Here is a 13,873-nt window from a genome sequence, read left to right on the forward strand (position 1 = left end):
AGGACCAGGTCATACACCCCTAGGTCTCTCCTTTTGCTTCCAACACCTGGTCTAGGAAAAAAAAGTTCTGAATCTCTCTGTGCCTGGAAGTCTTCATTCATAGAGTGGAATAAAAATGCATGGTCTCTCCTGAGATGAATGAGATCATAGGTACCAAAGTGCTTTGAGCAACTCAAAGGGAAGGTGCGTAACCCAAACCTTTATTACCTAAGAGCTTGAGACCAGGTCAGAAGGGTCCATAGGCTCACAATCATTCTACTGCTTTGAACACTACAAGGACTGGAGAGCTTTCTTGTTCATCTTCCCCACCCTCATGGGAAGAATCCTTTTTCAAGGGTACATCAGTTATGAAGAACATAGTGTCATGAGATACAAAAACTGTCACAGAATGACAGTCAAACAGGCCTGCACTTTACCTGCCAATCACCCAGACAAGCCAGCCAGTTACTGCTCGGGGAGCTGGCATACAACAGAGTAGACCTAACCACCAAATGCGGGTACAGAATTCAGAATAAAATTCCATCCCTTGGGGCATATTCCATGGGCTTTTTCTGCTCCTGCTTCCACTGCTTTCTGGCCTTCTGGAAGATGGTGATGATGACCGCGGTGACTATGTTTAGAAGAATGACGAGCAGGGTGAGCCAGAATGAGTATCCGTAACTGTGGGAGGTTCCTTGGTGAGTGACTGCTGGATAAAGTGGGTAGAGCCTCTGGGCCAGCTCTTCTGAGAGATGATTGGATTGTGTGTTCCCCACAAAGAGCACCATGCTTATGAATATGAAGGATGCTGAAAGGAAGAAATAGTTTCATAGATAACACGGTGATACCTTTTTTAATGTCTCTGTTTTCCTTTATCACACGTACTCTATGGGTATTCACTGAATATCTACACTGGGACTTACTCTCTTTTAAGCATTAGGGGGAATGTAAAAGAAATGAAAGGCGCGAGCTAGATTCTAGGCTCCAAATGCTAAAGACGGTGCAGGGCAGTTGTGGACAGGGACAAACATTCAGCTCAAGCCCTTTCAGAAGGAGCTGCTCTGCCCACTTCCCTGGGCAATGAACCTAGCAGGTGTACTGAATGAGGGATGAATAAATGCTTGAACACGGAGGTCAACGGGGAAACTATCTAGAGACCAGCGGGATGGGAAGGCTGAGGAAGGACAAATAGAAAAGGCGGCCCAAACAGAGACGCGTGGTGGTTGATGAACTCAGAGCATCCGGGTGTGTGAGGCACAAGCTCATCTGATGGGGAGGGGTGCTGAGGGTCCTGAGCACAGGGTACAGAGAACGAGCCCACTTGGAGAGCCCTGAATGCCGGCTCCGGAGCTGGGATTTCATTCTACACACAACAGAGCACAGCATTTAACCAGGAAGGATCTCTTTACTAAACTCATTTTAGAAGAGCATTTTAGTAGTGTATATATGTCCATGACACTACCAAACGTAAAATAGATAGCTAGTGGGAAGCAGCCGCGTAGCACAGGGAGATCAGCTCGGTGGTTTGTGACCACCTAGAGGGGTGGGATAGGGACGGGGGGAGGGAGGGACATGCAAGAGGGAAGAGATATGGGAACATATGTATATGTATAGCTGATTCACTTTGTTATAAAGCAAAAACTAACACACCATTGTAAAGCAATTATACTCCAATAAAGATGTTTAAGAAAGTAATAATAATACCTACCTGGAAGGGTTGTTGTAAGAATTAAATGAATTCATATATATATATATATATATATATATATATAAAAAAGAGCATTTAAAATTTTTAGCTTCCCTTTTTTATTCTTCACAATGTCCTTCACTAGAGCACATTCCACCATTTTGACTTTGGAAAGCTCCTTTGGCCTAGTTAAGGAACATAGTTCTGGAGTCAGAGAGAGCAGAGTTCTAGGGCTCCAGCTACTGGCGTTGGGAGATGAGTTTAGCTTCTCTGAACTTCATCCCTCATTTTCCAAAGTGGGCGAGCTAGAGACACAAAGTAGATTCATGGCTGCTTAGGACTGGGGATGGCCTGGGGGGAGGAGTTTCCTTTTGAGACCATGAAAATATTCTAAAATCAACTGTGGTGATGGTTGCACAGGTCTGTGAATATACTAAAACCACTGAATGGCACAGATTAAATGCGTGAACTGTATGGTATGTGAGTCATATCTCAATTAAGCTGTTTAAAAAGGCGGGAGCAGGAAGGTCAGGACGCAGACATTCCAGACGAGTGATGCTGCCAGTGAACCGTCCAGTGGGGCGGGGCCTGAGCATGCCGGGTCCGGGAATCCCCAGGACGGAGGTCCTTTGGGGCACAGGCTGCGTGACTCGTCATGTGCTGACATTTACCCAGAACTAGAAGGACATTTTGGCATCAAACTTGTCCTGATCGTAACCCACACCCGGGGAACGGCCCTCCAGGGGCCCTAATGAGAGGGCTTCTGCGTGAGGACTTCTCACTCTCCGTGATGACGGTCTTTCATCCTCAACGCAATGGTTTTATTTCTTAATAATAAAAGGAGTGAGTACATACAAACCCCCTCCTCTCTGCGCTATGCGTCTCACACCCCTTAATTATCCTTCATCGTGCTCTTGGGAAGTTTCTAATGAAAGCTTGGTCATAAAGGGGTAGGATGGAAATGGGTTAAACACTTTTTCCTGAAGTAGATGGTTTTATTTGAATTGGGAGGGGCCGCCATGGACACGGATGCTGACCTGAGCCCCCTGAAAAAGGGCACGCCTCTCACAGCCTGTCATCCAGCTTCTGGGACAGAAGAGTTATTGGACCTGGAGGGAGCCCCTGGTAGAAGGAGGAGGCCCTGAAGGCTCGGGACACTGGCTTCCCACCCCAGCCTGTCCCCATCGGGCCGTGTGACCTGCTGGGTTACTCTCTGCTCTCGGTTCCTGGACTGAGGTTCAAATGTGTTGGGACACACCATCTGCAAGGTTCTCTCCCGCTCCATCATCTCTCAGACTACAGTTCTATCCCCTGGGGTCAGGGTTGCGCAATGCCAGGCTGGGGTCAGAGGGCACAGTGGCCCGGGAGGTGATGCTGGTATTTTTCTCCTCAAAGCAGAATCCCAGGGCTTTCCTGGTGGCGCAGTGGTTAAGAATCCACCTGCCAATGCAGGGGACACGGTTCGAGTCCTGGTCTGGGAAGATCCCACATGCTGTGGAGCAACTAAGCCCGTGCGCCACAACTACTGAGCCTGCGCTCTAGAGCCCGTGAGCCACAACTACTGAAACCTGTGCTCCTAGAGCCCACATGCCGCAACTACTGAGCCCGTGCGCCACAACTACTGAAGCCCATGCGCCACAACTACTGAAGCCCATGTGCCTAGAGCCCGTGCTCTGCAACAAGAGAAGCCACCGCAATGAGAAGCCTGTGTACCTCAACGAAGAGTAGCTCCTGCTCGCCACAACTAGAGAAAGCCTGCGCACAGCAACAAAGACCAACGCAGCCAAAAATAAATAAATAAATTTTTCATAAAAGCAGAACCCCCTCCCGATCCTTTAGCAACAAACTAGCAAACCAATCCCTCTTCTTCCCTGCAGCCAAGGAGAGGGTGTCCAAGCCCAGCCTGGAGAGGGGTGTGTGGCCCTTCCCTCTGCCTCCAGGACCCCTGAGGGCAGCCTGACCCCTGCCCTCTCCCCACGGTGATCCAAGCCAAGGACACAGTGATGGCATCTCTGTGGCCAAAACCCCCTGCAGGCTGAGCCTCCCATGAACTGAGTTTTCACTAAGTTCTCCGACCAAGCTCAGGGCCCAAGTCTGCCCTATCAAAGCCGGAGGCTGTGAGGGCCTTCAGAGGCAAAGCCAAAGACTGGACAGAGAGGCAAAGGCAAAGTCTCCGAGTGTGTTTCTGCCCAGCTCACAGCCTCTCTGTGTGTCAGAACTTGCCCCAAGCCTGGGAGGGAATGTGGCCAGAGTTTGCTGCCTGGCAAACAATTCTTTGTTGTTAGAAGCAGGTGGGGATGGCGGTGAGGGAGGCTGCAGGCCCCATTTTCCATGTTTTCCTCCACAAACGTGCCCTGTGCAAAGCCAGCTTAGACTCGGCCATGGAGAAAGAGGCTAAAAGCCTGGGGCTCCCTCCTGCCGAGATGAAGGGATGCGCTCCGAGCCCTGCAGGTGTAGACCGAGGAATGGGGGCCGGCTTTGTCCCGCTGGGCCCACATCGGACTTTCCCGTCTGGTCCGAGAGCCCGATGTTCCTCTCAGATCCATCCTCCCCAGCTCCCAGGTGGCCAGTCCTCTGCCAAGGGGCTCAGTCAGTGAATTCAACCCTGCCGGCCATGGAGCTTGCTCCAGAAATGGAGAAGGGCAATTTCAGTGAGAGTCAGATTTGGGGGGAAAAGTCGTCTTTTCTCCTGGGGTTGCTGCATCGGTGATGGGCCAAGAAGGGCTGGCAGCCCTCTTGCCTTTAAGAGGACCAGCCTAGCTGCTTAATGATAGAGGGAACACTGGAGGAGAACAGAGTTCTGATGGTGCTGGCTGAGACGCTGGATCCAGCTGTACCTGCAGCCACAGTGTCCCTTAGCTTCTTAAGCATATGAGCAAAAATTAAAATAATCTATGTTTTACCCCGGCAACGAGTGCCAATGAGTCCTTCCTTTGCTTTGGTTGACGGAGGTGAACGAGCGTCCTAGAAACAGCTTGGGGCAAGGATCCCTGGCATCTGGATGAGGATCTCTGAGTTTAGAGCCAATTCCCTCAGCTCCACTGTGAGCCAGGAAGCAGGAATACTCATTCCGAGGGACTGTCGTGCCTGGCCCACAGCAGATGCCCTTTAAATTGGGGCATTTATTTGTTTTTACCACCGGGTAATAAAATCACAGAAAGAAAGGAAAGGGCTAGTCACGTGTGGATGTGGCTACAGCAGCCTGACACCAAACGCTCAGAGCTGAGGGGTGAGCGTGCGACGTGGCCATGGTGCAGGCTTGCCCAGGGCAGCTCAAGTTTCCACCATTGCGGTGCACGATAGTTATGAACTGCGCTTGCTTGAGCAGTGAGTTGCGTGGCTCTCCCTTGTATCCATGCTGGGCTGGGACTGGCTCACACATCTCCTCAACCATTAGCTTGAAAAAGGCCGCAGTGGAAGTGTTTACACACTCGCACCAGCCAGGGCTGCAGTCAGGGCTTCCCTCCCCCAAGAGCCGGGTATTCGTTCTCAGCACAGCACCGCTGGGAGCCACAGCACAGGGGCCCCTCTAGCCACCTGCAGCGGCCAGTGTGAGGATGGCCTCTCAGCAGGAGGACGGGAGAAAGCTGCTGCCCAGAGCCCCTCCTCTGAGGCTTCCTTACAGCCTAATATCCAGGGCACCTTTCTTTGTCCCTGAACGTTCCTGGTCTGTGTTAAAAATACATCACCGGGCTTCCTTAGTGGCGCAGTGGTTAAGAATCCACCACTGCAGGGGACACGGGTTCGAGCCCTGGTCCAGGAAGATCCCACATGCCGCAGAGCAACTAAGCCCATATTCCACAACTACTGAGCCTATGCTCTAGAGCCCGTGAGCCACAACTACTGAGCCCACGAGCCATAATTACTGAAGCCCATGCGCCTGGAGCCCATGCTCTGCAACAAGAGAAGCCACCGCAATGAGAAGCCCGCGCACCACAACAAAGACTAGCCCCTGCTCACCGCAACTAGAGAGAGCCCGTGCGCAGCAACGAACACCCAATGCAGCCAAAAATAAAATTTTAAAAAAAATTTAAAAATAAATAAATAAATAAAGTAACCTATCTTTTTTTTTAAATGCACCACCACGCGAGCACCTCCAGAGCCGTCCGGTTAGTAGGATGGGCTGCTTCTGACTCGATCTCGAGATCAGGTTCTCGTGGAGGGAGGGAAAGAGCAGGAGAAACCCGGCTGCCCGGCATGGGCAACGAGGCTCCCATGTGACCACGTCCCTGGGCAGACACAGTGGCTACAGAGTCCATGAGACCCAGAGAAAGTCCAAAACACTGTGACTCAAGCTGGGCTCCACTTCCCATCCCTCACCCCAATACCTTTCCCAGCAAACAAGTAACACAACCTAGCAACACCGCCCAGCAACATCTGGGACTCCCAGGTTGCCCACAAGAAGGGCATTGGCCCCAGATTCTCCAAAATGACATTCTTGGTGGCTCTCTGTGCCACGATCAGGTTTAGATTTTGTCAAGTTGACTGCTGTTCTACGAGGGCAAGAAGGAGACTAAATAACACACGTGCATGTGTGTGCATGTGTGTTCACGTATTGACTTCCACACATCACGTGGGGCCTAATGTGGAGTAAAGCACGCCGCGGGAGCCCAGTGAATGCTTTGTGGATTCGTGTGTTTTTTTGTTCAACTCCTTACACCAGATACTCCAAAGCAAAGCCTCGGTATGTCATATATTTTAACACCTAACACGCCTTCCTCACCTCACTCTGGTCTCTTACCTGGGCACCTGAAACAGAATTTTATTTCCAAAGAGACTGAATAAATGCTGCAAGTTTACAAAAATAAACCTCAGCCCCCAGCACGCAACTCAGCACACAGGGGGCCCTCTTAACGCCCATGGCTCGACCGTGACTGTGCGTGTCCACGTGTGTGAGAGGGAAGCAGGGGGACAGAGGCAGAGAGCACGTCCTCTCGCCGATACTCACCGCTGAGTCCGTTCCAGGTGTACACCCCCATCGGTCCCAAGAACGTCTGATAGGGGTTGCTGAAGCTGTTGTAGAAGGTGAACACAGAGCTCAACAGCGAAGTGAACAAACTAAGGACCAGGAACAGGATGACCACCAAGTGCAGAGTCTTTGGGGAAGAACTGTTCAATGTCCCTAAAACTAAAGCAGTGTTTGGTAAGTACGCAGCACCAAATGCAAAGACCAACTCTGGACCGGAGGGCAGGTCCACCCTCGCGCACCCCATTCTGCCTCCTTCCCCATTCTACCCTCTTAGGCACTGGGGTTAGAAACTGTCAGCCTTTTCATAAAATCTGCATATTTCTTAAGTGCAGGGGAGCTCCAGACGTGGATATGCACTTGCGTAAAAGGAAACGCAGGTGCCCTGGGCCGTTTGCCACCAGTTCCTGCTTTTGCCATTCTCCCCTCTCTAACCACCACCCGCCAGCCTCCCCAGGCATGTTTCCTCCGCTCCCTCCTTTGCTTACAAAATGAGCAGACACCAGAGACACGCTCTCCCCACACTTACCTGGAAACCCAGCCATGCGTTTGTAAACATCTCCAAGAGCAGCCAGTGTGGCCCTTAGGAGATTGCCACCACATTCAATAAAGTGTTTAGAGGTTCTGTGAAAGTCACAGTGACAGAAGGAAAAAAGTAAATTGGGAAAAAGATTTCAGAGTCTTTAGTAATGTACTAACACCATCACTGGGAATTACAAGGTGTTAGAACCACGATGGGGGTGGGAAAGGAAAAGGAAAAGCTTCCTTCTTTCCATTCCTGATTTTCAGGTCCCCTGGGAGAGGGCAGGTGCCTCTCACATCTTCACCCCAGAGCAGCTTTAAAGAACGGAAACCAGGACGGCCACGGAAGCCTTCTTGCTCCACTGTGGATGTGGCACATTCTCAGGAATGGGACCCTGGGAGCCAGAGGAGGTCTGGAGGCTCCTCCTGAAACGTGTCCTGGCAGCAAGGAGCTCTCTCTTTGCAAGGTGGCCTTTTCCATCACTGCGTCTCTTTAGTCATTTAAAGGTTTTTCATTCTGCGTCTCTACAACATTTACCCTGGATCCTAATGCTCCTTTTGGAGCGATGCAGAATCCACTCCCTCCTCTCCTGCCTGGAGCCTTTCCCAGTATTTGAAAAGGGATATAAACCCCAGTGTGTTCTTCGTAAGACGGGATTCCAAAGCTCCTGCCAGCCTGGCCCCGACTCTGCACACATTTAGTCTGACTTTACCTCCCTACCCGTGCTGGCCAGACGGGCTCAACTCTCCCAATAAGATGTGACAATACTTGTGCGGGGTCCATCCTCTCTCCACCTCTGAATACCCACATGTTATTAGTTCAGATGTTTTTCTTTTTAAATCAGCGGTACTTTGCGAGGGAGGTAAATTTCCTGTCATCGGACAGAGGGTGGGCATGAAAGAGCTTAGGCCAGCAAATCTGCCTTCAGACATCCGGACGCTGGGAATCTGGCTGTAAAGATCCTCGTGTGTGAGAGAATTCATCCTGATGGCCATGTCACGTGGCCAAGCCCAGGGCTGGAAGTGCCTCCACACAGAGCGGGGATAGAGGCAGGCAGGAGGGTGTGGCCAGCGGACAAGAAAGGAGTCAGGGAAGACAAGGGGCGGGAGAAAAGAAATGTGGGTATGGTCTCCCGTGAGCACAGCTACAGCCCTTCAAACCCCACGGGAGACCAGAGAGGACAGAAGAGGGAAAAACCAGTTCAGCAACACGGAGGCCATGAGTTCACCACTCAGTGAGACGGGACTGGGTGCAAAGTTCAGCGCACACACGTCCAGTCAGCTCATCCCTAGCAGTGCCCAGCCCTTGTCACTGTTTCTGTTATTAACCCACGGGAAGGGCTAAGTTCTCAGCGCAGTCTCCTTTGCTATGCACTCCAGGTAAGAACTCTGAAAGGCATTGGTTAAACTGAGAATGCTGTCCTCTCTGCTACCCCCCGTTGCCTGCATGGGGATGGGTGGGGCCCGATGGGCCCCCTGCCCTCCCGGAAGCTGTCTGGGCTGGGACAGCTCCGAAGGCCCTGCCCTCAAGCCCGAGGCTCTAGCTCCTTTGCCTGGCTCACCCCGGAGATGCAGTGGTGAGGGCTTGGCCTGGCTGTGGTGTAGCACACACCTATTTTGCAGCTCATGGAAGATGACACCAGAATAGGAAAAACAAGAAGCAGGACACACCTGTTCAGAGGTGCCGGGTCAAATGTTGCAGATGTTTCCAAAGTTAGTCACCACGGGCAAGAGCCGCTCCCGTTTTTTGCACAATCCCACAGCCTCTGCCTGAGCAATGAAAGAGGGAACTCCAGCACTGAATCCAAAGTTTGCCGGGGACTAAGTGACCTCTGTCCTTGGCCAATAAGACAAAATTTGGATACTTAACTAGAGAATAAAAATTTCAGCGTGGGAAAAATGTCCTGTGGCCAAGGCACCAAGTTGCCCTGGAGAAATTTTCTTATTAAAAGCTGTAAATGGATGTTCATTTGCAAATGGTGAACATTCCACCTTTTCAGAGTAAATTAGAAAGTGACAGTCAGGTTTGGCTTTCTTTTTTTTTTTTTTTTCTCTGTACGCGGGCCTCTCACTGTTGCGGCCTCTCCCATTGCGGAGCACAGGCTCCGGACGCGCAGGCTCAGCGGCCATGGCTCACGGGCCCAGCCGCTCCGCGGCATGTGGGATCTTCCCAGACCGGGGCACAAACCCGTGTCCCCTGCATCAGCAGGCAGACTCTCAACCACTGCACCACCAGGGAAGCCCTTGGCTTTCTTTTTGACTGTTGGTAACATCTATTAGACATCAATTCTCAAAAGGGAGTCCACTTGGAGCCTACTGACTCACACTTTTCTATGAATTCATGTGACAATTTATCTTAATTTTACCTGCCATATTTCCAAATTCTATTTCGGCCTTCTGAATTCCCCGCCACACAGGTATGACAGCTGTATCTCCCCTCCCCTTCCTGGCTCAGAACTCAGACAATGAAAGCTGGGAATTCAGTGAAAGTTGGCAAGAATGAAATCACAATCAACCTCCACAGCATGACAGCTGCTCTCTGCCTACAAAATTAGCAAATATATTCTGTCCTTTTTCCTTCCTTTGAGGGGTCAAGCGACAGAATCGAGAAAGCCACCTCACAACTGAAACTAATCACTCGGATTCTGGCAGCCCCGGGGAAAGAGGCCACGGCTCCCGCAGCTGGGAGGCCGAAATGTACTGGGTGGTGGGCAGTGCACAAATGGGGGTCATCCGGACATCCGGACTTCCTGTGCCTGGACATTTATGCTCAAGCCCCACTGGCCATCTGGCCCTCCTAGCTCTGGTTTTCAGGAAGTCCTCGGAAAATGAGGGAGAGCCGGTGGCTTTCTTGTGCGGAGGAATGGTCTCCAGCCCCTCCTCAAGCACCTGGTCTCCAGGGGGCCTGACCCAGTGGAGCTTCTCAGTCCCTGGACCACAGTGTATCCCTGGAAGGGCTCATTAACTCCATGGATCCCAGAGTGTGGCCTAGAAGCTCTCCCAGGACATCCCAGCTGATGGCTTCAGCCTCTAAGAAATTGACAAGGGGTGTCTCAGAAAGAAGGTTGGGGGAAAGCTTTTTCTGCCCCTTTATGCTACACTGCCCAGTGCGGTCATGTCTCTGGGGGTAAATGATATGTCGCTCCCACCCCGAGGGAAAGTATGGGATGTGTATGGGGTGGGGTGGACAGATAGGAGAAGTAAGAAGGAGATTTTTGTAAATTCTGGAGATATAAACCTCATTTCTTCAGTTCAGTCCTTCTTGCAGTTCATTGATTTTTGCAGCAGACTCACTTGCCTCGTTATTTTTAGCTTGAGCCAATAGTACAGCTTTGAGTTCCCCTGGAACAAAAGGGGTAGGTAGTGAAAAGAGACTGGTGGGCAGGGGGAGGCACATTTGGGGTGAAACTGCCCCTTGTTCTCATAGTGACCTGCACACACCTTTGTCCTACAAGTAGTGTGGGCTGATGGATTTAACTGATGGGGTCGGGGCCTTTCTCTAGAAAGACTAGGTGGTGAGTCCACCCAGCTCTGTGCAGTTCCGCTTGGGATCCAAGCCCCTCACTCACATAGTAGCTGCTCAGGAAGGTTTCTTTGAACCAAAATTAAATATTCAGACTCTTTGGAGTAGCAAGGCAACGTGATCACGGGTGGACACCTGGCATTTTTCGTCTGGGTGTTGGACCAGCTGGGATGCCTCTGGATGAGGCTATAGAGCTTCTGGTGAGCCTGAGCTGCCCTAACAATCTAGCTACACCACGGAGAGTTTCCTCCCCAGGTTGGACTGATTCTTTTCCTCACCAATTGGCGTATTGTAGGCTGAATTATTTTGGCAAGTTGAACTCAGCCATCATCACTTCATTTCAAAATCTACAGCCCCAAATCAGCACCATGTGATAAATCCTATGGAGAAATATAGCAGAGCTTTGCAATATTCACTGCTCTTTGGAGACTTCAGTGTGAACTCATCCTAGCTAAGAAACTGACATGGTTAACTTCTCATAGGAAAAGGCAATCCACCACAGCAGGGCAGGAAAGTGGCACTTATACGATGATTTTATTGTACTGCCAACGGTTGGTTTCTGATTGGCAATAAGCCCGTGTGGTCCTAAAGAACCTGTCTCACTGCGCGTTTGCAGATCTGCTCCCGGGGGACCATGTCCACACACCTGCACCAGCTGAACCGCCATCTACATTTGGGTTATGTGGCTTTTCCCTCTCCGAGAGGACTGTTTGCAGGTGTTCCCAGTTCAATGACTGCTAAAACCATCAACACTGAAGACCCCCTGGGCTCTGAGGTGTCCCTAGCAGATTTGAATGCCCGGCAACTGTGCAGCATCTCAGTGCCTGGGAGGTCGTTTATCTTCTACAGCCCCGGGGGTGACTGGAGGCAGTGACTTGAAGTTGGAATGTGGTTCTCTGGGGAAAAGAGGAAACGTAGGAAAAACGAAAAAGAAAAGAAAAGAAAGAGTAAAAATAGAGAGCCAGGCAAAGGAAATGCAAATATTCCACCTCCTCTGTGGGCCCACAGGGCTGCCTGCCGCCTTCAGAGCTATCCTTGACCACAGCTGCCCCTGCCCTCCCAAAGCCACTGTGCTCACGTCACTCCCATGGGGTTCTAGAACCAGGCGCTGACCCACCCGGGCCTCCTCGGTGCTTCTCTGGATGTAGGGAGTCAGGGATCTCGTTGAAGCCAGTTATCTCAAATTGGAGCCAACTGGTTCCAAACAGACACTGTATGAAAATCAAAAAATTCACAGGCTGTTTTCTCGTATTTTAAAATTTTTACTAGTGTCTGGAAATTCAGGAAGTAGAACAAGTTTTGGTTTCGCAAATGCTATTCACAGAACTGAAAATGGTAGTGAATCTTCGAAAGTCTTCTTTTCTAGTCGCCACAAAGAAAATATTCCTCATTTTCCTGAGGACCTGAGGCTGGTACCGGAGGAGATGTGTAACGCTGCTAAAATACTGGGCGAGATGTTGCTTTTGCTAAAGTCTAAAAGGCAAATTTGTAATTTGGAAATATAAGTATGTTGCTCTGGATTTAAGGAAATCATTTCATTAATAAAGTCACAAATCAGAGCTAGAACTTGGAGCTAATGTCAAAAGCTAACGTCCCACCATTATGCACGGAATGAGGGCTAAACATTACATTTGTATAAGGCAGAAAATGACGTATGTTTATAAGGAAAGAGGTAATGACTGCATAATACCTGATAAACCCTGTGTAGTGAGCTGCACGCAACACCCTTCGAAACAAAGTCCATTTAAGGTGGTAAACAAGTTACAAATTTGGTTTTAAATTTAGAAAACATAACGGTATATATTCAAACTTCAAATGCCAAACACATAGCTAAATTCAACTTATCATTCTCAAGGGATTTTTGTTTTCCTCCCATTGAGAGTAGGACATTAGTGTGTATGAAATCAGAAAAAAAATTTAGGAATTCCCGTAAAATATTCGATTAATAGACTTAATGGAAATTTAATATCAATTCCAACAGCAATGAGATATTTTGGAGGTAAGACTGCAAATTCAAATCAGTGAAAGAAATGAACTTGAGATAATAAGGATAAGAAATTGTCCATATCTTCCACTTTATTTTTTCCTTGCGTAGATGCCAGTAATTAAGTTCTGGACAGAGGTTTTTGCTCCAACTAAAAATCCACAGTCAATACAGTTAAAAATGCTGTCGCTACTGGCTGTAGAACACCATGTTGGTGCTCCATATTTTTACTTAACTATTTACCTATCAATACACTCTGTAGTATTGTTTAAGCATAGCCTCTGCTAGAATGATTTAGACTGTTTTGCTAATAGACACAACCAGAACCGAGGAAGCCGAAATAATGATTCAGTGAATTTTCAAAATTAAAAATATGCGTTCATATCTACAGCCCAGCTAAGTGCACAAGGAAATTATTTTTGAAGGGCTATTTGGCCGAAATACAGGATGGTATGACTCTCACCCAGTTAATTCAATCTCACTCTATCCATTCAAATGAGTTATGATTTACCTTCAAAATTTTTGTCTGATTCTGCAAGTCCATGATTCAATTCTTGAATACTCTTCCCGCGAAAGAGTCCGTAGGTGATAATTACACTACCATTCGAAGAAGTGTCACTAATGGCAACTGTACTGCGGATCCATTCTTGAGTTGTAAGAATAGAACAAATTACGATTAAAGCCCCCAAGCTTGTGACAAAGCTGGTTAAGAACATCCATCTTTTCGTTGCCGTAGGCATCTTCTCAGGAAAATAAGGATCCTAGGGTAAAAGAACAAAGATCTTTTTATGATATTTCTGGACCTTCTCATTTGGAGTCCAGAATGTAGAAATGGAGTCTAACACTTGCTTGTAAAATATAAAACCTCTCTCTCCATGAGGAAGGGTCATACTAATGAACATTGGACTATGAACATGGTCATAAAGATTTACAGTAGCTGAACTTTGGTCTGGAGTAAGAGGTTGCTATGGTTACAGCCAACCAGCAGGAACAAGGGAGTCGGCATGGTCTTTCCAAGACTTCCTCAATCACGCAATTAATTTATAACTCTTTTTCAAGTGCCTTGGAAGAAAGTTCAGCCTATCACGTCAGGAGAGAACTAGAATTCCTAAATAATGAGGGAGCAAAGGATCCGTACCCCCCAAATGTTGCTGATTCTAGCAGCCGACAACATAGAGTCCCACCTACCAAGGTTAATGACTTGACCTTAAC

General features: G+C 49.1%; 1 protein-coding gene across 1 annotated transcript; it reads right to left on the reverse strand.

The window, feature by feature from the left end:
• Positions 1-162: 162 nt before the first annotated feature.
• CLRN3 (clarin 3) lies at positions 163-13,525 on the reverse strand. Its single transcript, XM_032607304.1, has 3 exons — positions 13,173-13,525; positions 6,615-6,794; positions 163-787 (listed from the first exon to the last, which is right to left on the reverse strand). Exons 1-3 carry the CDS (start codon positions 13,399-13,401, stop codon positions 507-509), a joined length of 690 nt encoding a protein of 229 aa, XP_032463195.1. The 5' UTR covers positions 13,402-13,525; the 3' UTR covers positions 163-506.
• Positions 13,526-13,873: the final 348 nt, after the last annotated feature.

The sequence above is a fragment of the Phocoena sinus genome, chromosome 16 (genome assembly GCF_008692025.1).
Source record: "Phocoena sinus isolate mPhoSin1 chromosome 16, mPhoSin1.pri, whole genome shotgun sequence".
NCBI classification, from domain to species: Eukaryota; Metazoa; Chordata; class Mammalia; order Artiodactyla; family Phocoenidae; genus Phocoena; species Phocoena sinus.